The sequence below is a fragment of the Sturnira hondurensis genome, unplaced genomic scaffold, assembly GCF_014824575.4.
Source record: "Sturnira hondurensis isolate 20B ecotype Veracruz unplaced genomic scaffold, ASM1482457v3 Scaffold0006413, whole genome shotgun sequence".
Classification (NCBI taxonomy): Eukaryota; Metazoa; Chordata; class Mammalia; order Chiroptera; family Phyllostomidae; genus Sturnira; species Sturnira hondurensis.
The window spans coordinates 19493487-19515562 of NW_028079044.1; the positions used below are offsets into that span (position 1 = coordinate 19493487).

The 22076-nt window shown below is 46.9% G+C and overlaps 1 protein-coding gene across 1 annotated transcript in view; it reads left to right on the forward strand.

Moving 5' to 3' along the window:
* The window catches only part of TGFA (transforming growth factor alpha), a 104445-nt gene that overhangs the window by 77971 nt on the left and 4398 nt on the right, over positions 1-22076 (forward strand). The window contains exons 3-5 of the mRNA XM_037048140.1: positions 4571-4691; positions 17042-17191; positions 20602-20711. Coding sequence (XP_036904035.1) covers positions 4571-4691; positions 17042-17191; positions 20602-20711 — 381 coding nt within the window. The remainder of the gene's footprint in view (positions 1-4570; positions 4692-17041; positions 17192-20601; positions 20712-22076) is intronic.

Genomic DNA, 22076 nt, shown 5'->3' on the forward strand with positions numbered 1-22076 from the left:
AGCCCTGAGTGCTAATCAGACTTCATGCCTAGAGGAGATAAGTACAGGGTCGAGTGCCCTGGAGAATGGGGCCGGCCCTCTGCCCTCAGTCTGGGGCCTCCTTGGAGTTTCCCCGTTGACCTTCACTGCCTTCCTTTGCTAAATGAGTGTTTTCCCCCTTTTAAATGTCTAGGCCTTTCCCTGCTTCACTTGAAATTCCTTGAGTTTTCAGAAAGAAGAGAAAGGAAAATTAAGAGGAAGAGAGGGAAAGAATGAAGGAAGGTAGAGGAAATATGGGGGGAGGGAAAAAGAGACAGAGAGGCTGAGAGACTCGTTCTCTGGGAAGATGCTGGGAATTTGGGGATTTCATTGTGAAGGTCATTTTTACCTGTTACTAAGCAAATCTTCCTGTTCTGACCACCTATCCTGCCTGGATTCATGAAATGCTATAAGAATAGCATCTGGCACTCAGAAAGTTGTAACCCCTCTTCTCCCACCCCTCTCCAACCTTCCTCAGAGTCCCTTTCCTCCTGGACTTGCTGAAGCTCTGGGAACATTGATAAGGGGTGGTTTTGTTGGCCTGGCCTGGCCATGGTGCGATGCGCATTTCCTTTGCTGATTCAGGTGGTATCTGAGACAACTGCCTTTAAAATCCACAAAATAAGAACAATCGTTCCCAGTGAGAGCACGGTGATGTGTTTTGCACTTTGCACAGAGCTCTTAGGGGCATTCGTCCATGAAGCTACCCATGGACAAATGGGTACCTCAGTCATTTGTGCACTGAGGGTGGGCAAGCCCCCTGCCACTTCTTGTCTGTGGCCAGCTCCCCCTGAGCCTGTGCCACCCTGAGGTAATGCAGTCAGAGCAGAGGACCAGAACGTGGCTCACCCTCAGAACTGTTGTTGGTGCCCTGCCCCCTGTCTGCTTCTCACGTGCAGATCACATCCCCCAAAGCTGCAGAAGGTGCTGTTGGAAAGAGAACCCACCCCTCACATTACACACATGGCACTTCTCAGTGTTAAGGCCAGGACTGTACCCTTTGCAGAGTGTAAAACTAAATGCTCACTTTTAAGATGTTTGTGGTTATATCAGGGGAGGAAAACACATGTAACAGAACAGAAACAGTTAAGTTTACAGAAGTATGTACATTGTGTACTTACATAGTTCTAAGCAGTAGATTAGAGATAGATTTTATTCTAAGATGTTTTTTGTTCTACACTGTCATTTACAAAAGTTTTCTTCATGATGTGTCACTTTTGTCATCAGGAAAAAAGATACTAAAAATAAAGTCTTTTAGTTATCTTGATAATCACATAGCATCAAGCTTCCTTGGTCTCTCCTTGGCACCTTTGGTTGTATCAGAAAGATGAGCTTACAGAGGACCAGGAGCTCTTGTCCTCACCTGATCTCGACTGCAGAGAGCAAAATCAGCACCCTTAGCTGCCATTGTTGTGCCTGTGGCACTGAGGTTCCTCATCGACCGGGCTTTTTGGCTGCTTAATGAGCTGTGTGAAGGGTGGAGACGGTTTCCCTCCGTGGATGCCTCTGCATTGTTTTTGGGGGAAAGTGAAGGGTGTCGCCCACCATAGCACATGAAGTCCTCTTCAGAATCAGCCGCAGAAGAGAAGCTGCTCTCTGACTTGGGCAAAGCTGAGACTGTCCTGCATGTGCAAAATGGATGCATTGCTATCTAATGAACGGTGTGCATCCTTGCTCAGCCTGCTAGAAGACATAGAGCTGGGTCCACCACTCAGCTTCCGTACATGCATGTGACTTTCTTATGCTTGTCTTTGAATATAAACCAATAACTGACTTCTTTGTTCTTTTCAACCCTTTACTTTATTTTCCTTTGCCCAGGTACCTCTATTCCCTTCTCACTACCTGATTCTGTCTTCATTTCTTCCTCTCTGCCCCCTCCCCTCCCCTGCTTGTCTCCCTATCTCTCTTCTTCTCTCTTTCACACACACATACACAAAATATTTTCCATTTGTGTCCCCTTTTTATGGTCCCATTTTTATAAAGCCTGCTAAGTCATTTGTGAGAAGAGATAGAGTATAAATACATAAGAGAGTGACATTGAGTCTACCCCTCACCGGTTTTGGAGAGTATGGTTCCCAAAAGATAGATCCAGAGTTTTTCTCAGTATTTCTATTGACCTGACACTTTACCACAAAAGAACTTCCTTCAGCAGATTTCTGGCTTTAGTATCACACAGGAGTTTGAATTTCTGAAAGGTGACCTGCTCCAAAAAGGATCCCTTTGGGGGCCCCTGTCATATTCCATCTCTACCCTTTTCTTTGTTGTTGTTTCCTGCGTAATACAAGCCATGTCTCAAACATTAACAAATTTCCCAGAGGGCAAAGGGTACTGTATATGAAATCTATCTCATAAAATCATCTGGAGAACATGTCACCCAGATTCCTGGGCCCCACCCCAAAGATCCTAATTTGGTGGGTCTGGTGTGGGGCCATAAACTTGGCTTCCTAACACGCTTCATCAGGAACGTGAAGCCACTGGTCCATAGACCACACATTGAAGAGCCTAGCTCTAACCCCTGGCAAGGGACTCCCTCTAGCCATTTGGAGGTGGTTGTCTAAACAGCCTTTTGTAGAGCTTATTAAAAGCCTTTTTCAAAGTCTAAATCAAATCAGATCCACAGGGACAAGTCTCTAGCCCCTTCATCTTGCCATGTTCACTCCCTGACAAGTTTAATGAACACAGAGGAGCCAGTTTTGTGGATTAGAGCAGACCCTTCTAGTGTCTACTGTCAGCAAGTGGCCAGCCTGTTCATCCACCATCCAGGCCTGGGACTCACCGCCAAAGCAGTTGGGCAGCCAAGGCAGTTGGACCCCAAGTCCTGGAGACTGCTGCTGGCCAGGGACATGCTGCAGCCAGGAGGAGCAAGGCTGGCAGCGGGCCTGAGTGAAGGCCTGCAGCAGGCTCTGGGCTTCCTGTTTGTCCTCACATGTGAAAGTAGCTGTCATTAAAGGCTAATGGGGACACTTGGACTTTTAGTCACACTGTACCGAATTTATGGAGGGAGGGGAAGATTATGTACGATAGTGGTCTTATCACATGTGGGACTTCATCAGCATCATGGATTGTCAGTGATGGTAACAGCAACACTAACAGCTGAGTGGTAAGTAGCAGGCAGTTTGTTGAGTATGGTACGGATCAAGCTTTGCCCCATTCAGCCTCAGAGCCACCCACGAGGCAAGTGCGTTCCTGACCCTGTAGAAGCCCAAGCAGGCTAGAAAAGTTCAAGTACTTCTTCCAGGTGGCAGAGGCAGGGTTCAAACCCGTGTCTCTCTGCCTCCCAAAGCCCATGCACATAACAACCACTAAGTGCCATCTTGCCTCTGCATCAAGGATTCTACTATAGTTTTAGCCTCTGCCTTTTCCACTGGGTTATGAGATTCCCAAAATTATGACACTTCCAGAAGCAATTCATGAATAGGAAGGCAGAAGTGTGAGTTTAATGTTCAGTGGTGGTCTAGAACCCCACAGTCTGACATGGGCTGCCTTTTCTCAAAGAGCAAGAGCTCCAAGAACATCTTTTCCCAAAAAGTTAGTGAGAAAGACCCACTGCTCAAATACCTAAAACATAAGCGTAAGAGGACCTTTTGAAAGAAGCAATGGAAATTACGTCTACCATGCCACCTTGAAATAGCTACCATATGTCTCAGGTGTTATTTGGACAAAACAAGGCTATTGAAATTTAATAAAATAAATCCAAAGTGATGCCCTTTGGGCTGGTCCACAGGTCTCTTCATTTATTTTTCCTTACAATGCTCCTGGCTCGCTATTTTCATTCCTGTCTGAAAGCCAAGGAAGGAAACCCCTGAGAGATTTGGCAATGCCCCTGGCTCTTGAGAGTCATGGGTATTAGGGTCATGAGTAGGACTGGTCTCTGCCCCCCAACTCTGTTCTCTTTCCCTCTCCCCCATGCTTTCCCATTACTGCCTGTGCTGCCCCCAGTTGGACTTCTGTGCTTAGGTCACCTTCATGGGCTAACCATGCGATGCCCAGCACCCCAGAGAAGCCCAGCTACCCTCTTCTCGTAGAGCCTCCCAGACCTCTCCATGTTTGTTTCAGCAGAATCGTACCATACAGATCATCTTGGAAATGCGCCTGGTTTTCAGTAGCGTATTGTGAACATCTCTTTACATCGTTGGTGCAAGAGCATCAGTTTATTGGTTATATAGTACTCTTGTGGTGTCTCACATTTCAAACAGACTTTTATGAAGGCCATCTTTTTTTAAAAAAGATCGCCATCACTTTGCAAAAACGCAAAAATAGGTCACTTTAGGATAGTAGGCTCTAAATAGTAGAATGGCTCTGGCATCTCTGACTCACACAGAATCTTGTGGAAAGGTTGTTGTGTTTTATATGAAGATAAATAAGTAAATAAAGCCCTGCTGGAAAGCATGCGATGTAGGAGTTGCTAGTCCTGGGTTGGCCGGTAGAAGTGAGAGCTATGGAGGGACCAGAAATCCCAGCCCTCAGGGCTCTGCTCCTCCCGACCAATGGGGGCCAGCTGGTATATCTTTCTGGACTGTGGGTCTGAGCCAAATGTCTTTTCTCTCCTCAGCAAACCCACCCATGGCTGCAGCTGTGTTTTCTCATTTTAATGATTGCCCGGATTCCCACAGTCAGCTCTGCTTCCACGGAACCTGCAGGTTTTTGGTGCAGGAGGACAAGCCAGCATGTGTGTAAGTATCCCCTGAAGTCCTGCTGCCTGGGGTTTTGGGGCTGGGGCAGCCCGGTACCCAAATAAAAGAACATTTACCTCCACGAGGCATGCCAGAAGCCCCCAAGACTCCTGGAGCCTAATGTTGGAGGATCAAAACCCAGCTAGTGAAAAATTCAAGTTCCAGGGCCCCAACCCAGAGCCACTGAGGCAGAACCCCTGGGGGCCTGGAGACCTGCATTTTAACATGCATCTCAGATAAGTACTGGGTTCAGCAAAATCTGAAAATCCCTGGATTCAAGTTTGATTTACTACTTAGAATTTCTGGAGGGGAAGGCACTGAGTTGGATCCTTGGAGTAGCCAGAGTCTCTAAGATAAAGTCTCTGCCCTGTAGCATCTTTACATGCAGCTAATAAAATAAGTGGAAATGTACTCAGGGGTTAGTGTACACAAGTGGCAACAGAACCAGGAGCAGCCTAGATATAAAGGATGTGTGCCAGGGCACAGTGGTGTCCACAGCAGGCTGGGCATGAGCCCCCTGCAGAGGCTTCTTAAAGTATACCTGAGCCCCACCCCAATCTTCCAAACCAGAATCTGCAGAAATGGGACCCAGAGTCACATTAGTTGAGAGCCACCAGCCATGGTCAGCTAGACTGGAGAAGAAGGGCCCTTGAGGAAAGCTTCTCAGAGCAGGTGTTGGGGGTTGGCTGGTGGGAAGAACAAAGAGGTTACTCAAAGCCTGAGTGTCAGGGACCTGCTGTCCCCAGTCAGTGCAGCCACAGCAGGAAGGAGATGAGATTGAAGACAAAGGGGAAGCCAGAGCCTGCTGGAAGTGAGCCTTTTTTCTGTATGCAATGGGAGCCATGTCAGCTTGCAAAGGGGTGTTTTAAGAAAATTAATCTATCCACACCAGAAAACTATTAGGGGGCCCTATACTCAACATTAGCACTATTGACATTTAGGGCTGGATACTCATTTGTCACAGGGGCCAACCTGAGTGCTGAAGGATGTTAGCAGCATCCCTGGCCTCTACCTACCAGATGCCGGTAGCACCACCACCCAACGTCTTGACAATCCAATATGTCTCTGGATATTGCCAAATGTCCTGGTGGGGGGGATGCAGAATCACCCGCTGCCCTCATTAAGGACCACTCATCTATATGAAGTTGGCATTTTGTAGGTCAAAAATGTCAATGGGTTCCAACCTAATAGTACCAGCAAATAATACTAAGTGTTAATAAAAGGTAACATTTATTGAGCTTTTGCTCATGCCAGTCACCATTCCAAGAACAATCCATGTGTTAATTTATGTAATCTTCCTAATGATCCCATGAGATAGGCTCAGGGAGGCTGTACCCAGGTTATATACCAAAGTTTACATTCAAACCCAGACTGGCTCCTGAAGCTGAGTCCATAACCATGATGCTTAAGAATATCAAATGCATTAGCCCACGAGAAATTGAGAACCAAGAGAGCCTGTGGCAGCACACAGTGATGGGTAGGGCTTCCTTCTTCCCAAGGTGTGGCTGTGTGGGCCTGAGCAGCCCTTCGGGGTGCCTCTGAGCCTCACCTGGAGAGACACACTGGCCACCTTCCTCCTGGAGGAAGGACTGTGTAATGTTCCCAGGCCATGTCTGCAGAGCTAAGAGCCCCTCCCACCCCATAAATACAAGGCACAATGATGATGATAGTCACCATCATTATTCCTTATTATCATTCTTATTAAAACACACATAGGGGCCCTGGGGGACTGATGGGGTTGTTTTTGTCAGCAGCCCAAGGTCATTGTGGAAAAACACTGGCCCTGGAGGAAGTGCCGCCTCTTGGCCCAGATATCAGGAACGCTCCCAATGTGGCAGGCAGAAGGCATTCTCCCCTCCAGCAGCACCCAATGTTGGGACCTCAGGAGGCTGCCCCTGGCTGTGCATTGAGAGGATCCTCTTTGGAGAGAGAGGGCAAGTCTTTGCCGAGTTCTGATAAACTCTGTCCCAAGCTCAGTTTTTTCTCCTCAGGTGCCATCCCACCAGATCAGGGGGCTGGTGTAAACTTTCTAAGAGTGGGCAGTCTCCATTGTGGGTCAGCAGATGAGCCAAAGCAATAACTTCATCTGTGGCCAAGACCCCCATGACTGGTGGAAGCCTTCCGTTGTTCTCCTCAGTCTGGATCCCAGGCCCTGCTCTTGGCTCAGGGAGGTACTTGTCTATCACATTTACACACCATTACATTTTGATCATCAGGATGACTGACTGGCTGTCTCTCCTCCATTCACATTATAAATATCACTATACAGTAATTTCTCAATATAAGCTGTAGCTAGAGCCAGGCATGGCTCCCAGAACTCCACATACAGTGGCTGATGGAATCCTCACAGCTCCCCTCTCAGGTAGGAATTCTTGCCTTATTGTATAAATGAGAAAACTGAGACAGCTCAGGGAAATTAAGCAACTTACCCAGAATCCCAGAGCAAGTAAACGGTAGAGCTGGGATTCAGATGGATAATCCAGCCCCCAAACCCATGTTTTCAGCCACTGCCTCAGAGGGCATGCCAGTCTCAGCCTCACAAAGTTCACCTGAAATTACTAAGCTCTTTGGTTTCCAGGAAAGGTGTTGGAACCTTCCTCCTGCAGGTAAACTTTCTGCCAAAGAAAGGTCAGGGTCATTTCCAGACTGGTTGACCTGACCACAGACTTTTAAAGAGTCCTTCCTGTGGGCCCAGTGTGGGGTCTGTGGAAATAGGCAAGATAGTTTTACAGTTTGGAAAAGGTGATTTCCTGTGGGGAGGCACAGCCCTACAAGAAATGACCATCTCTTTACCTCAGTTTCCCCCCAGATCATGGGGCATTCAGCCCATAGACGTGTTTTATGTGGTGGTAAATGGCAATCTGTGTCATTCTTTGGTGGTTTTAATTAGTTGTCTGTGTTTTGGAAGTCAGGTTTCACATCTCCATGCAAAGGCACAGCTTCTCACAAACACAGGTTCTCCGGTTCTCCAGTCTCCATTTTTACACAACATGAGCTTGCTTATAAGCTCACCCAAGACAGGACCACATCTCACACCTATTATATGTGCAGTACCTAGAAGAACGTTCTAATTAATTAATTCCCACTAGACCAGAAACTCAGTCTCTACAGAGAAAGCAGGACATCCCATCCCTGATCTTCAGACCCACCTCATCTTTGAGGAACCAACACACACATTCTGGTCAGTAAAACTGACACACCGCACAGTAAGGCCTTGTCTTTCATGGCCCTAGAAAGAAAACCCACAGTAGTCCAATATGATAGTCTCAAAAGAGGGAGTTCTTTCTAAACTACCATCATCCTGAAGAACAATAGTCTTTAGGTTTTCAGAGAACCTCAAATGACACCTCACACTAAAATATCAAGTCAAGAAAAAAAGCCAAAACAAATAACTAGTCAGATAGCCAGTAGTGAAAATTGTCCTTAAGCATTTGTGCTTCAGAGGAACCCTATGTTGTATTTTGTGTCTCCCTTTAATAAAACACTGCTGGTACCCAACTACATCAGAGAACAAATGGGAAAAGAATTTCCCAAGACAGTAAAGCCATAGAAATGCAAGCTGAGGACTAGCACACTGTATTTTTCCTGAGGCAGATTCCACGCTGCCTGCAGAAGCCTTCAAACAAAGGAAAATAGTTGAAGGAAGCCACCCTGGCGACAAGTTTTAAGGGTTCCAGTGTCGGCAGCCAGTGGCAACTAGTTTGAAGTTTTGATAGTTTGAAGTTTCTCACCTGTTCAAAATGCTCCTGCGTGACTGAACTCCCTGGCTTAATGCTTTCCCACAGCAAAGTGTGAAAACAAAGTACCATCTGCCAAGGAAAACATTCCACATGGCCCTGGCTACAGTGTGTTCTCGTGGAACAGAGTCAAACACCCAGAGAGAGGTGACCGCCCTGTGTGATCAGGAACACACCTCCCAAGAGATCAGGGTTGAGAGGTTTTCTTGTGGGTGCTTGAGCCACTTTATGTAGATAAACTCTCACCTCAACAACCAGCAGGTGGTAGGGGCCCAGGGGTTAGGAAGTTATGACATCACTATCATCCCCATGTCTGGGAAAAGTGTGTGTCTTCATCCGCTCTCTGTCTAACGCACCAGAAGAAGATCTGAAGGTCTGCTACCACCAGGCAGCTACCACAGCCATTAAGGGCACAGCTTTGAAGGTCAGACAGACCTGAGTCGCTTCTACAAGTGACTTAGCTCCTCCATTAAAGCCTCAGTTTCCTTTTATATAAAATGAGGACACTAGTACTTCATAGGTTTGTGATGAGGACCCAGTGACCATAATTCCTGTAGAGCTGTCGCTGTTCAAGACAACAGACCCTCTGACTAAGCTGGTGAGGCTATTTAAATTAATTTCTTTAATTAAGATTGTGTTTCTCAGTCTCACTGGCCACATTTCAAGTACTCAATATCTCTAGGTGGCTAGAAGCTACTGTATTGAACAACATAACTAGAGACCGTCTCCATCATTACAGAAAGTTCTGTTAGACACCCAAGCCCAGTTCCCAGCAGAGCATAAGAGCATTTGGCATCAGGACCATCCCCGTGGTGATCAGGTCATTGTTCCTGTCACCATAGCTGAATGACGTTGAAAGATTCTGCTGAAAGGAGCAGTGAAAGTCAGGTAGACTGTGGAACTGGGGTGGTCCCATGGGGCCCGTGGGTCGGAGCTGCAAAGAAAGCCTTTACTGCATCCGGCCCACTCCTTCCCGAGCCCCAGGAGCAGAGAGGCCATAGGACTTGGTGAATCTAGTTCTTATGAGGCTAATAGTAGGTAAGCCCAACACAGATGCCCCTGGGCTCAGGGGCCTCACTCCCACCCGAACCCTGTAGATTTTCTTCATACTAAAGGCAAGTTGGTATAAACATGTTTCTGAAACCAAAGTCCTTGGCCCTTGGTCAACTTGGTCCTTGGCCCCCATGTTAAAGAGTCTGTCTTGGGACCTATGCCAAAAGCCTCAGCTGAAAATGAGAGCATTAACCTGCTGCCAGACAGCACATCACAGTTTATGAAGACAAGGTCTCCCAAGAGCCTTCAGAATGCTCCCATCTTTTATTCACATTCTCAGCACTCAGTCCTTCCTTTGTGCCAAACACTTCACAAGATATTAACTCATTTAGTGCTCATAGCAACTATAAGGTAAGTATTTTTACTATCACATTTTAAAGTTCCAGAATATATGGCACGGAGTGATTAAGTAATTTGTTCAGAGTCACACAGGCATTAAGTAGGAAATGGGATTTGAACCCAGGACAATTTGGCTCCAAAGTCTATACCACGCTGTACCAACTTGTGGGACCCTGTCCTGAGGAAATAATATCAAATGCAAAGAGAGATGTGTACACAGAAATAACCACTTGGCTTTAGGTATGGTCTCTAAATTGGATCCGTCTAAATGGTAAGGGTTCAGTGAAACAAACCATGCACATAAATTACTGTACAATTATTTTAAAGGACGTTTGCAGAGTTTCAAATAACAGTCAAAGGGTGAAGGGATGTTAAATGAGAATACAAAAGTATGAAAAATCTCAATTCTGTCAAACACTACATAGCAGTAGTCTGAAAGGAAGCATGTTTATCGAACTACCATTTGCGGGGGTGGGATGTACAACGGTGTGGGCTTTCTTATTTCTTTTTCTTTCTGCTTTATAACAATTTATGTACTTCACAATTTGCATAGAAACATTCCTTTTCTAGTCGGGGAAATTTTTCCTTAAGAAAAAAATTTAAGAGCACAGCTCTCCACACATTATCATATTTCTTTAAAATTTGAAAAGGGCGCTCACTAGGAACCACATGCACAGGGGATTTAGGGAGTAAGCCCGGCGGCCCCATAGGACTGGAAGACCCTCAAGCCCTCAGCAGAGGAGAATGAAAGACACATCATTTAATGCTTGTTAAAACAGAGACCTACAGCCACAAAGCTTGCTCCTAAGAACAGCACCAACATAACCTCCAGCAACAAAACTGAAAAGGCCTCAGGGGCCCCCTGGCTGGAGCCTTTGATCTCCAGCTGCAAGCTCCCTTTGCAGCCCAGGCAACCTCCTCACCCTCCCAGGGCTACACTCTCTTTTTATGCACTTCTTCCCTTCTGGTTTTTCGTTTGGGAAAACAGCCTGAATGTGATTCCAGAGCCTCCTTTTCAGCACTGCGAAGGCAAAACAGCATTCCAGAACCTTGTGTCTGGGAAAACCCACTCTAGTCAGATGAAACTGAACGGTCAAGTGATATTTGTAAAAGTCTCACGCATTTCCCATTTCCCTTTGTGACATAAAATAACCTCTATTTGGTTCAGGTTCCTGTCTTAAACAGGGGTGTAGCATCTTCTGTTTCTCCTGCACTTGATATGAGGGGAGCCATTTTATAGCCACCCCCTTGGGGAAATGCCTAGAGAGAGGAGGGGAAGGTGAAAAAGGAAGGGCGGAAGGGAAGTGGCAGACTCTGGACTGCAGGCCCTTGATTCTGTGTACTTCAGTGATAGTTCTATCTCAGCGGGTCTCAGGCCCGACTGTGCATTGGAATCACCCGGGCGCACAGAACAATGGGATGACCACCTCCTGGTGTGTGACCATGTCCCTGGGAGTTGCCAGAGCCCCCCAGGTGATTCTAATGTGCGGCCAGGTTGGAACAAGTGCCTGCCTGAGGTAAAGGAAAGGACAGCAGCTGTGTCAAATATTCATTTGTAACCAGGTGAAGTGACTCTTCCCTTCTTTGTGTAATTTTTACCTAAAGTAATCAGCTTCATTAAGTCTAATATTAGAAAGTTGGGATGTTTTTTTAAATATAAAAAAAATAGTCACCAAATGTTCCCCGCCCCCCCGCCCCCAGTCGTAAGAAGCAACCGGGAAGCATCCCTATTATCAGAAATGATTGGGGTGGAAAAAGGATCTNTTGGTTCAGGTTCCTGTCTTAAACAGGGGTGTAGCATCTTCTGTTTCTCCTGCACTTGATATGAGGGGAGCCATTTTATAGCCACCCCCTTGGGGAAATGCCTAGAGAGAGGAGGGGAAGGTGAAAAAGGAAGGGCGGAAGGGAAGTGGCAGACTCTGGACTGCAGGCCCTTGATTCTGTGTACTTCAGTGATAGTTCTATCTCAGCGGGTCTCAGGCCCGACTGTGCGTTGGAGTCACCCGGGCGCACAGAACAATGGGATGACCACCTCCTGGTGTGTGACCATGTCCCTGGGAGTCGCCAGAGCCCCCCAGGTGATTCTAATGTGCGGCCAGGTTGGAACAAGTGCCTGCCTGAGGGAAAGGAGAGGACAGCAGCTGTGTCAAATATTCATTTGTAACCAGGTGAAGTGACTCTTCCCTTCTTTGTGTAATTTTTACCTAAAGTAATCAGTTTCATTAAGTCTAATATTAGAAAGTTGGGATGTTTTTTAAAATATAAAAAAATAGTCACCAAATGTTTTTCCCCCCGAGTTGTAAGAAGCAACCGGGAAGCATCCCTATTATCAGAAATGATTAGGGTGGAAAAAGGATCTCCCCTCACCCAAGGCCAGAAAGTCAAAATGGTGGTTCTTAACTTTGGCTGCCCAGTAGAATCACCTGGGAACTTTAAAAATAGAAATGCTCGGGCCCAGAGAGGTTCTGATCTAGTTGGTCAGATTTGTTTTAATCTTTCCAGGTAGTTCCAATGGGCAGTTAGAGTTGATGTCACTGATGAAATCTTCATGGTGGCTGTCAATTCTGCCTTCATCAGAATTACCTTTGGCCTTTTCTTTAAAACACCTAGACCCTATTTTCAGAGTGGTTTTGATATGGGAGGCCTGGGGAAAGGCCAAGCATGTGGACCACAGGCTATCCAGCTGCATTTGGGATGCTTGAGGCTAAGACTTGGTATTCTCAGCGCCCCCGTAGGCCATGGCCCAGAGTCTCAACTATGAGGCAGCCACTCAGGTGCCGCCTGTGCCTCACTGGGTAAGTTTTCATTCAGGAGCACGCTGAGCTCCCTAATCCAAAGAAACTTAGATTTGAGTACAGTAGAGCCTTGAATGTCCCCCACCCTCTATACAGTCCAAAATCCACATATTAACTTTTGAATCCCCCAAAACTTAGTTATCCCTGGGTATCCACAGGGAATTAATTCTAGGACACACACTCACACCAATATAAAAATCTGCAGATGCTCAAGTCCCTATATAAATGCTGTAGATAAATGCATATAGTCAGCCCTACACATCGGCGGACTTCCAACCAGGGATCACAAACAATACAGGTATTTATTGAAAAAAATCCACATATAAGTGAGCCCGCAGAGTTGAAACCCGTGATGTTCAAGGGTCAGCTGTATTTGCAGCTGCAACACTGAGGTGACAGCACTCTCGTTGGCAATAAGACTTTCCTGATGGGCTAGGACCAATCCTGGGCAGCTTTGAAGCAGGCAGGGCTGGTTGGGAAGCACCCACAACGTGGTAGGAAGAACATGGAAAGTCAGCAAAATGTGACCCAGTGCAGGACCTTATCTTTCTCCAGGGCATCTGGGGCATATTTGGAATTTGCCACACTTGATGGGGCCGTCAGCAGCCCATCTCTCTTTTTGCTCTGGGGTTCGTGAGTTTGTCATTAAAGTCACTATCCCAGAGTGTCATCCAGACTAATTTGCATTAGCCCAGAAAGGTAGCCTTCATGGTTGACAGTATTTTGACATGGTTGACAGAGGTTTTTAAACCTCTAGAAGCTCCCATTTCCTAATCTGCAAGACAGGGTAAATACAGCCCTGACTTCACAGGCACTGTGATTGTTGGGATTAAAAAAGGTATTTCAAGTAGGAGTTTAGCACACTTCCTAGATAAATGGTATGTGCTGTAATTAGCACCTGGCTGCCACTCTTTTATTTAAATAGGATTTCTCAGAGTTCCCAGCATTCGCTTGTTAATTCATAGGGTTTTCAGAACCTAGTGGTGGGGGAGGTTTTAGAATCAAGCCTGCAGATTAGAGCAGCAACATTTCAAACCACATGAAATTTGCCTCAGGGGTGCTCACCCACCTGTACCCCGGACCTTGCACAAACATTTATGCTAATCCTTATGCTCATCGCAATACCTTTTTCTAGGAGGAAGTTGTCCATAGAGAAGTCTCATTGGCCTGGCTGCAACTTCTGGATAGAAATCAAACAATTCACTCAAAGCCCAGGGTCCCCAGCCCATTCTGTTCAGTGGCTCACCAGTTTTTGTAGAGCTAGGCCTCACCTGGGGAGCATGGAGGGAGACTGGCCTACAGTGAGGCCGGTGGAAGGGCAGGCAGAGAGGTACACCTAGTCCTAAGGGCATTCAGAGGAGGAAAGGTCAAGGAGATCTAGGAAAGAAGTATGAAAAAGGAATGGATGGGTGACTGGATCTGTAAATCACATCTTTTTGGAGAACGTAGTCTTTGAGATAGAGTCTGAGGCAGAGGGGAGAACAGGAGCTGAGATGGGTAAGGGGAAGGGTAGTCATTAGGCAGGTGTGTCCTGAGTGTGTGCTGGACATGAGTTTGACACTGGGCTAGTGAGGAGGGAGAGACAACTAGGGTTAGCCGAAACCTTGTTGATGGGTAATAAAGTAGAAGGGATAGCTTAGGGCCCTGCAGAGAAGGGGCGTCGGATATCAAATAAAGGAAGCCCAAAACTCAGGTGGGAGCCATCTGGGTGTAGGATGAAAACTCAGAGATGGGCTGGAGAGGGGACCCTTTGCAGGGTTCTCTGTCAACAAAGAGGGCTTAGATTTATTCATCACTTACGCCTGCTGATCATCGCCTCTCAGCCTCTAGTCCAGTCTGCTGTCAGCTTTCCCTGGTGGTAATGGGCCCATGCCTTTGTTTGCTCCACAGCCTATAGGGTGAGCTACTTCTTGACTTTTGTCTTCACATAACTGTTATTAATGCCAAGTAAAAACAAAAGAAAAATAAAAATCAGCCCCTATCCCATAGCCTCTTACTCTTCTCCCTGCCAGCCCAAGTCTGTGAGAGCCAGGGTTCTTATTCAGATTCCTGTGGTCCAGATCCTTTTCCAAGAAGGCTCTTCTTGCTAGAGATCCCCCGTCTTCTGCTTTGTTTCTTCTCCATCCAGGGCCTGCTCTCTCCTCCACGGGCCTGTAGAGAGCCCAGCCCTATGTGGCACTGTCCATCCTAGTTGGCCCTCCTCAGCTTCCTTACTTACCAAACAATGAATACCTTTGCACCCTTGTTGAACCTCTAGTCTCAAATCTTTGACACCATCATGATTGGAGGTTAAGCTAGATTTGATCAAGAGCTGAATTTGTGGCATTCTCATCCAAACCCCTGTTTAGCATGTACGGTGAGCAGCCTGGTGAGTGAGTGAGAACCTAGACTCTGGGGTCAGCAGACCTGGGTATGAATTTCTCTCTTCCCTAGCAGGGTGGGTGTAGCCAAATGACTTGACTTTTCTGTGCAAGCATTAAATGAGAAAAGGTATGCTTACTATAAAATAACCCTTCAGAGGAAAGCAGGTGCCTGGATTCAAACTAAAAAAAAAATACCTTTCTCTAAGGCGTGTAACAACCGGGCTCTGGACACAAGTATAGTGAGAGACTTCCACCACGAAGCATTGAGACAGAAGCTCGTGTCCTCGGGTGTCCATGGGGGTAGACTTAAGCAGCAATTTTTGCAGCATCTAACGTTTGCCATAAATCTTAACCCATAATATACCTATTCCTTCAACATTAAAATGATGAAATTTTTGTTAACATTGAGCAAAACCTATACTCCAGGAGAATATACTGCACCACAAATCCTCAATGTCATTGATAAGCTCTGAGACTTTACACAAAATGACATATATGAAACTGATTTTACCATAGGCTAATTGGTATAAATAAGCGTTAAGTTCATTAAGTGTGGTGATAGCTGGGAGGTGGAGGGTATAAGGGGACTAATTGGTAATGGGGAGAAAATACAATAAAGATTTATTTTTAAGATTTAAATTTTTAGAAAAGAATTCAATTCATTGACATTATAATGAAATGCTGTAATAAAACAGCATTATAACAAGACAAGGGTATCCAGCATTCGGGGACCCGGTCAAGGTGCCCTGCTGGCGTCCGGGGTCTAGCAGCCAGGGGCACAGGTGCAGGACACTGCCAGACAGAATGCCTCTGGGACCAGGAAGAACCTTCACATCCTCTCATTTTTCCGTATTCCTCAAGTGTCTTTTAAATAAAAGTGAGTGATAGGCTAGTTACTTCATCAAAAGGTAGACTTTAAAAAAAAAACAAACCAGTTCAGCTGCCATTGCCATTTTTAAGGGGAAAACAAAACAAAACTTAAAACCAGTGTGTGCCGTTGGGTGCAAGACTGCTTTTCAGGGAAGTCCCCTGTGGGAAGGAAGGCTCCCCGCCTGAGAAGGCAGCGGTTGGTGATCAAACATTTCCGTCACAATTTGAAAGTCACCCCAGACAAAGGAACCAGTGTGTAAGCTAGGTGTCTTCTATTGAAAAAAATCATAAGCTTGGAGGGGTGGAAAATACCTACATCCAAAAATGGCCATCACTTCCTTATGGCTAGAACATATCCTAAGGGATCATGTAAGAACCACTCTTGGCTGCCCCAGAGTTGGGGTGGTAGCACAGGTGAGAGTGATGTGGAAGAATCAGCACAGCCTTTAGCACATAGGAGGAGGCTATTACTAAAGTGATTGATGCCAAAGAGCCTCTGAGTAACAGCAAGACCAGTAGTGATCACAGCTTGTTTAACATTGCCCTTAGAGGCTACATGCAGCTCATGAACATGACCTTTTCTGTGCCCTTACTAATCCTCAGTGGAGAGAGCCCAGGTGTAGTTGGAAATGAGGACCAGGGTTCACAGATCCGTGGCTTCTCAAGTCCCACCACTACTAGTTAGTGATGCTGGCCCGGCCTTCAGTATGTGCCCCATGTGCTGGGCCACCAGGGTACTGCTTGCAGAACTAATTAAACTTGAAGAAGATAAGCAAACCACAGCCTGTGTCTCCAGCTGGTTCAGTGTGTTTTCTTGAGCTCATCATCAGAAATTCTGAACACACACATTTGGTTTAAAAATAACCTGAGTTTTTACAAACTGCCAAAATGAACTCAGTGCCATCAACACATTTGCTGCCTTCTTCATTCCCCCAAGTGCTGGCATGGTGACAATAACAATGAAGCGCTTCGGCAGCACCTTTCCTCCTCTCGAGATAAGGCTGATTCCTTGCCCCGTATTCTCCAAGCAAAAGGTGCCTGTGCAGGAAGTAGGAGTGACTTGACTGACACCTGGAGGGGTTTCTTTGGGCTTTTCCTAGAGCTTTGGGTCGCTCCAGCCCCGCTTTCCCTGGGGAGTTGGGGGAACAAGACCTTCTGCCAGGAGACTATGCTGATGTCCCTTTCTTCCCCAGCTGCCATACTGGGTACATCGGAGAACGCTGTGAGCACGCAGACCTCCTGGCCGTGGTGGCCGCCAGCCAGAAGAAGCAGGCCATCACCGCCTTAGTGGTGGTTTCCATCGTGGCCTTGGCTGGCCTCATCATCACGTGTGTGCTGATACAGTGAGTATTTGCTGCCCCTAAAGTCAAGCCTTCTCCTTTCCCAGGGACATCTGCAGTGTGCCCCGATAACAGGGCCACCTCAGCAGTTTATTGCTGTGATGTCTGATTGGTGTCATCTCAGCCAAGTGGAACTTTGGTGACAGCCAAAATGGCACACATCCTGGAAGGGTCCCAGCAGTGGGCCTGTGCACTGCTGGAAGCCCTGTAGACTGAAGGCAAGCTCACTCTCCGGTTATTGGGTTTGGATCCTTCACTGTTTCCTGATGGGGATGTCCAGGGGCTCCAGGATGAACTGGAAACAGCTCCCAGCCTCATTTGGGCAGGAGCTCTTTGCAAATCGTAAAGCCACACAAAGGCCACTGTTAACTGTTGTGACAGGTTAATGGCAGCCCTCCCTCTTTTTGCACTTCTCTGCCCAACTCACCCTCCAAAACTGAGTTTCTCCTTGCAACTTCCAAGAAGCCTTCCTGAGCCCAGACCATTAGAGAGACTGTTTGCGGATGTTTCTCACCCTTGTTTGCTGGCCTGTATCTTTCAACAGGACTGCTCTGCAAAGGGAGAAACTCTAGGGGTGCATTCCCAGCATCTGCCCAGACGTATTCCCTGGAAACGTTGGGAAATGTCTAAGTCACAAAGCAAGCCCTCAGAGATCTTATACCTAGTTGGATATGCATAAGGAACTCACAGTTAAAGACTGCCAATGGCTTAGTATAGATTAACTCACGGTGGGGAGACAGGAAGTGGATGGGGCCACTGTGGCAAAGGCTGGAGTAAATAGCGTGTGTTAATGCAGGAAGCCAGACTTTCACCCTCTGAGGTTGCCTAGGATTTGGGACAGATAAATAAGTGTCTCTGCCCTGTTTGTTTATTGGTTTGTTGGTACTGGGGCATCTAAAACACACACTCCTGCTGAGTGAAATAAGTCGGAGAAAGACAAATGCCATGTGATTTTATTTATATGTGGAATCTAAAAAAAAAACACAAAATAAACAAAACAGACTCATAGATACAGGGAACATTCAACAGTTGCCAGATGGGGGTCTGGGGAATGGGGGGAAAGGGGAAAGGGATTGAGGAGTACAAATTGGTAGTTACAAAATAACCATGAGCATGTAAAATATAACACAGAATATGCTCAATAATATTGTAATATCTATGTGTTGTAAAAGAAGGGTACTAGATTTATTAGGGAGGTCACTCTGTAAATTATATAAATATCTAATCACTATGTTGCTTTAAAAAGTTCATACTATATGATTGCATTGTTATAGAACTGTAGACAAACCAAACTGGGCTCTAGTGACAGAAAGTAGATCAGGATGCTGGGGGAAAGTGGGGTGGGGTGGGGGGGGAGAGAGGGAGAAGTGGGGGAGATGACAGAGGAACACTAGGACTCTGGGGGTGACAGATACGTTCATTATCTTAACCGCACTGGTGGTTGCATATATGTGTACATATCTCAAAACGTATCAAACTGTACACTTTAGTATGTGCAGTTTATTGTATGTTAATTATATCTCAGTGAAAATATTTAAATTAAAAAATTATAAATAAAAATAAAGCACAGGCTACAGGTTTTGACAATGAAAGGAGTAGCCTTTAGAGCCCCAGCCATTGACAGCAGCCACAGCCTGTTCACATCCTTCTCCTGGAATAAGCCGGTGTTAAGTGGCGAGAGCTGAGATCTGAGCTGGGCTGGCCTCCCCTTCCTCTCTAGCAATAGCTGTTCCACTCGCATGAGCCTCGAACAAACACGTTTGCGGGTAAAAGACAAGCAGCTCTGGTTCAAGCTGGGGCAGAGCTCAGGTTCTGCCACTCATGAAGACCCTCCCTGCGGAGCAGTAGCAACTGCTGGCCTAATGGACCATTGCTAGCTACCTGTGCTCACCCATCACTCCTATAGTCCTCTTTCTATGGCCAGGAGGGTCCTAGAGCCTTAGAATAAGACTGAGTGACCACGTGGTCTCTCCAGAGGGACTTAAAAGCTCATTTTCATCAGATTTCTTGGAGATAAGAACAAACCAAGATACCTGAACAGCCTCTCTCATTTCCAGGAAGGCAGCCAGTCCCACCTTTCCTCTGTCCTTTGCCACCCTGTCCTTGCCAGGTACCAGGTTCAGAATCTCTGAGCCAGTGCCTAAGCCCTCATGCCCACCAGGCTGCCAGTTCCCTGGGCAGGGGGCCCTACTGAGTTGCAGAATTGGTTGGGACCAGCTCATTCCACGCCAGAGAAATCAAGAGGCTTTGGTTTCACTTCCCTTGGGACGCTCCTGGCTGAGTCATGACAGGGTCAAGTCTCCCTGGCTAGCTGAGTGCGAGACAGCAATCACTGATGGATCTGGTATCCAGGCCTGAGGCATGAGATGAATCTGGACTGCAACTCAGGAGGGACCCTTGCCAGGCAGACTGCCCTGGCCACTGTGCCAGAAGCAAGGTGGGCAGAAATGTTGCAGGGCCCCTTCTCAGCTCTGCTGCCCAAAGATTCCAGGGCCCCCTAGCCTTCCCACAGCTGGGATGGGGATCATAAATTGCCACCAGACACCAAGAGGGAAGGAAGCACAGCAAAAGGCTTGTTTCCTCATCTATTCTCAGGCTCCTGTCAGCCACGAGATCCCTCCCAGCCCCAGTCAGCAGATGCATATGTTATACATACATTAAGGTTAAAAGGAGTGGACATGAAGTCTTCCTTCTTATCCCATGAGAAAACTGCCTTCAGTGTCTCTGGGTAATGAATGACTTAGTGCTTTCTTTTCTGACCTTTTGAGTTCTCTGGTTCTTTTTTCATGCTAATTCTGCCCATGGAGGGAGGCAGGAGCCATCACAGTCCTAACTTCAGGACTCTGGGTAACACAGGTTCACTGGGAGGTTGGGTTTGCCACAAATAGAAGATATTAATCCTCAGAGAAGGATTCAAAGCCACTGAGATTCATGACTCATTCTCTCCTTCTTTCCATGGGTCAGTTCAGCCCGGCCACCATCCCTTCTTGGCTGTTGGCAATACCCTGCCAGCCTGGAGTGGCTGCTTTGTCCTAGTCCTGAGAGCAGTTCTAAGGCTATTGCTACACTTGCAGAATTGCCCATCTGCTGCTTTATGGAGCTGGCAGCCGTGTGGTGACAGACCCCTGTGAGAGCCGGGAAAGCTGGAGCCAGGCTGCCCTGAGCAGAGCTGCACGGACAGAGCTGGGACTTCAGGGTGGCCCACGGGTGCTTTTGCTATTGGCCAGCATCTGCCCTAAAGGTCACCCTCCAGCCAGATACTCAGTCCCCCTGCAGTGTGTGTCCCTCTGGAGGGCCCCACAGGTGGGCTCGTTTTAAGCATAGAGCTGTCCAGCAGGCCCCTCGGGCAGACACTGCACCCGCTGGGTGCTCCTGCCAGGCTCCTGCCTTGACTGTGTTCTCGGTCTTTGCAGCTGCTGCCAGGTCCGAAAACACTGTGAGTGGTGCCAGGCCCTCATCTGCCGGCATGAGAAGCCCAGTGCACTCCTGAAAGGAAGGACTGCTTGCTGCCACTCGGAAACAGGTAAGGGGCTGCATCCATGAGGGGCCTTTTCCCCTTGGGAGACACTGTTGATTGGGTGGAGAAAAAGGCCACCTTTTCTCCCGGTCAGAGCGGAAGTTCTTGGAGGTTGAAGCAGGAGGAGGGACAAAAGGAAGGTGATATTTATCTACTTAGTTAGGTTAGTTTATTCTAAGCTGTGTTTTAGTCAAAAAGGAGCTCCCTTATCCTTAGCAGTGATAGTATGACTTTTAACAAGCTACACAACCTCTCTGAGCCTCAATTTTCTTAATAAAAAGGTGTTGTGTAACTTGAATAAGTATCAAAAAAGGCATTGGGAATAAAGTATCTAGTATAGTGGATCACCAACTACAGATATGCAACAGGTGCTCATTCCTTTTCCCTTGAAAAATCACCTCACTTTTCCCATCTGTGAAGTGAGGTATTTGGCCTATAGAAGGTCTCTAAGAACTCTAAGCTTTTAGATGCTATAACATCATTAAGTCTTCCGTTGTTTTGTGGATGTTTTTCCAATATGCACGAAGCAGACTGGACATCTAGACATGAGGCCAAATGCACATCTCAGGAGTCCACATCTGAGCATCAGTAGCTTGGGGCTCATGGAACCAAACTGCTCCTTTATCCAGGCAAGCTCTGGGAAATCTCACATCAGCAGTTGTTTTGGAATGTACTTAGACCAATGGAGCTCATCATAAAATTTTCTTTTCAGGAAGTAATGGGTCAGAAGGCAATTACCCTGGACTGATCCACCCCAAGGTGGCCTTCACTAGTAAACAGTTAACATTCCAGAAGCTCAAGGTTCCATGCAGAGTGTAGGAAGAAAAGTGAATGGGAAGTTGGAACACTCGTTTGTTTGTTAAACCTCATGGTATCTGGCCTGGAGGGAACTGAAGCTCCGGGAGCACCATTTATTTGGTCTTCATTTCAAGAAGCACAGTAATGGCACATGGGCAGTGCTTTTGACTTGACAGGATGCTAATCCATTAATCTGAAAAAAAAAAAAGCATTAAGGAGGAGCAGTATTTGTGGGTAATGCAAGTAAACTGAGTCTGTCACAGGCCTGCTTGGGTCCCACCCTGAGTCTGTGGGGGACCTAGGATGAGAACCAAGGCCCCTGAGGGTCTCACCCACGTCCCTTTCCCACTGCCTCTGGGGTCATCCATTGGTCTTTTAGCTCCAACATAAAAATCACTTACATCTTCTAAGAAAATTTATAGTAGATTTTGTACCAGTTGTCTGCGCCTCAGCAGAGTCATTTCAGAGTACAGGAAGTTTCTTCTTTATGCTACTTCTCCTCTACCCATGTTTGAGGGGACTTCACCCTTGAGCATGGGGACGGGTCTGGCCTTCCAGAGATGGCACTGAACC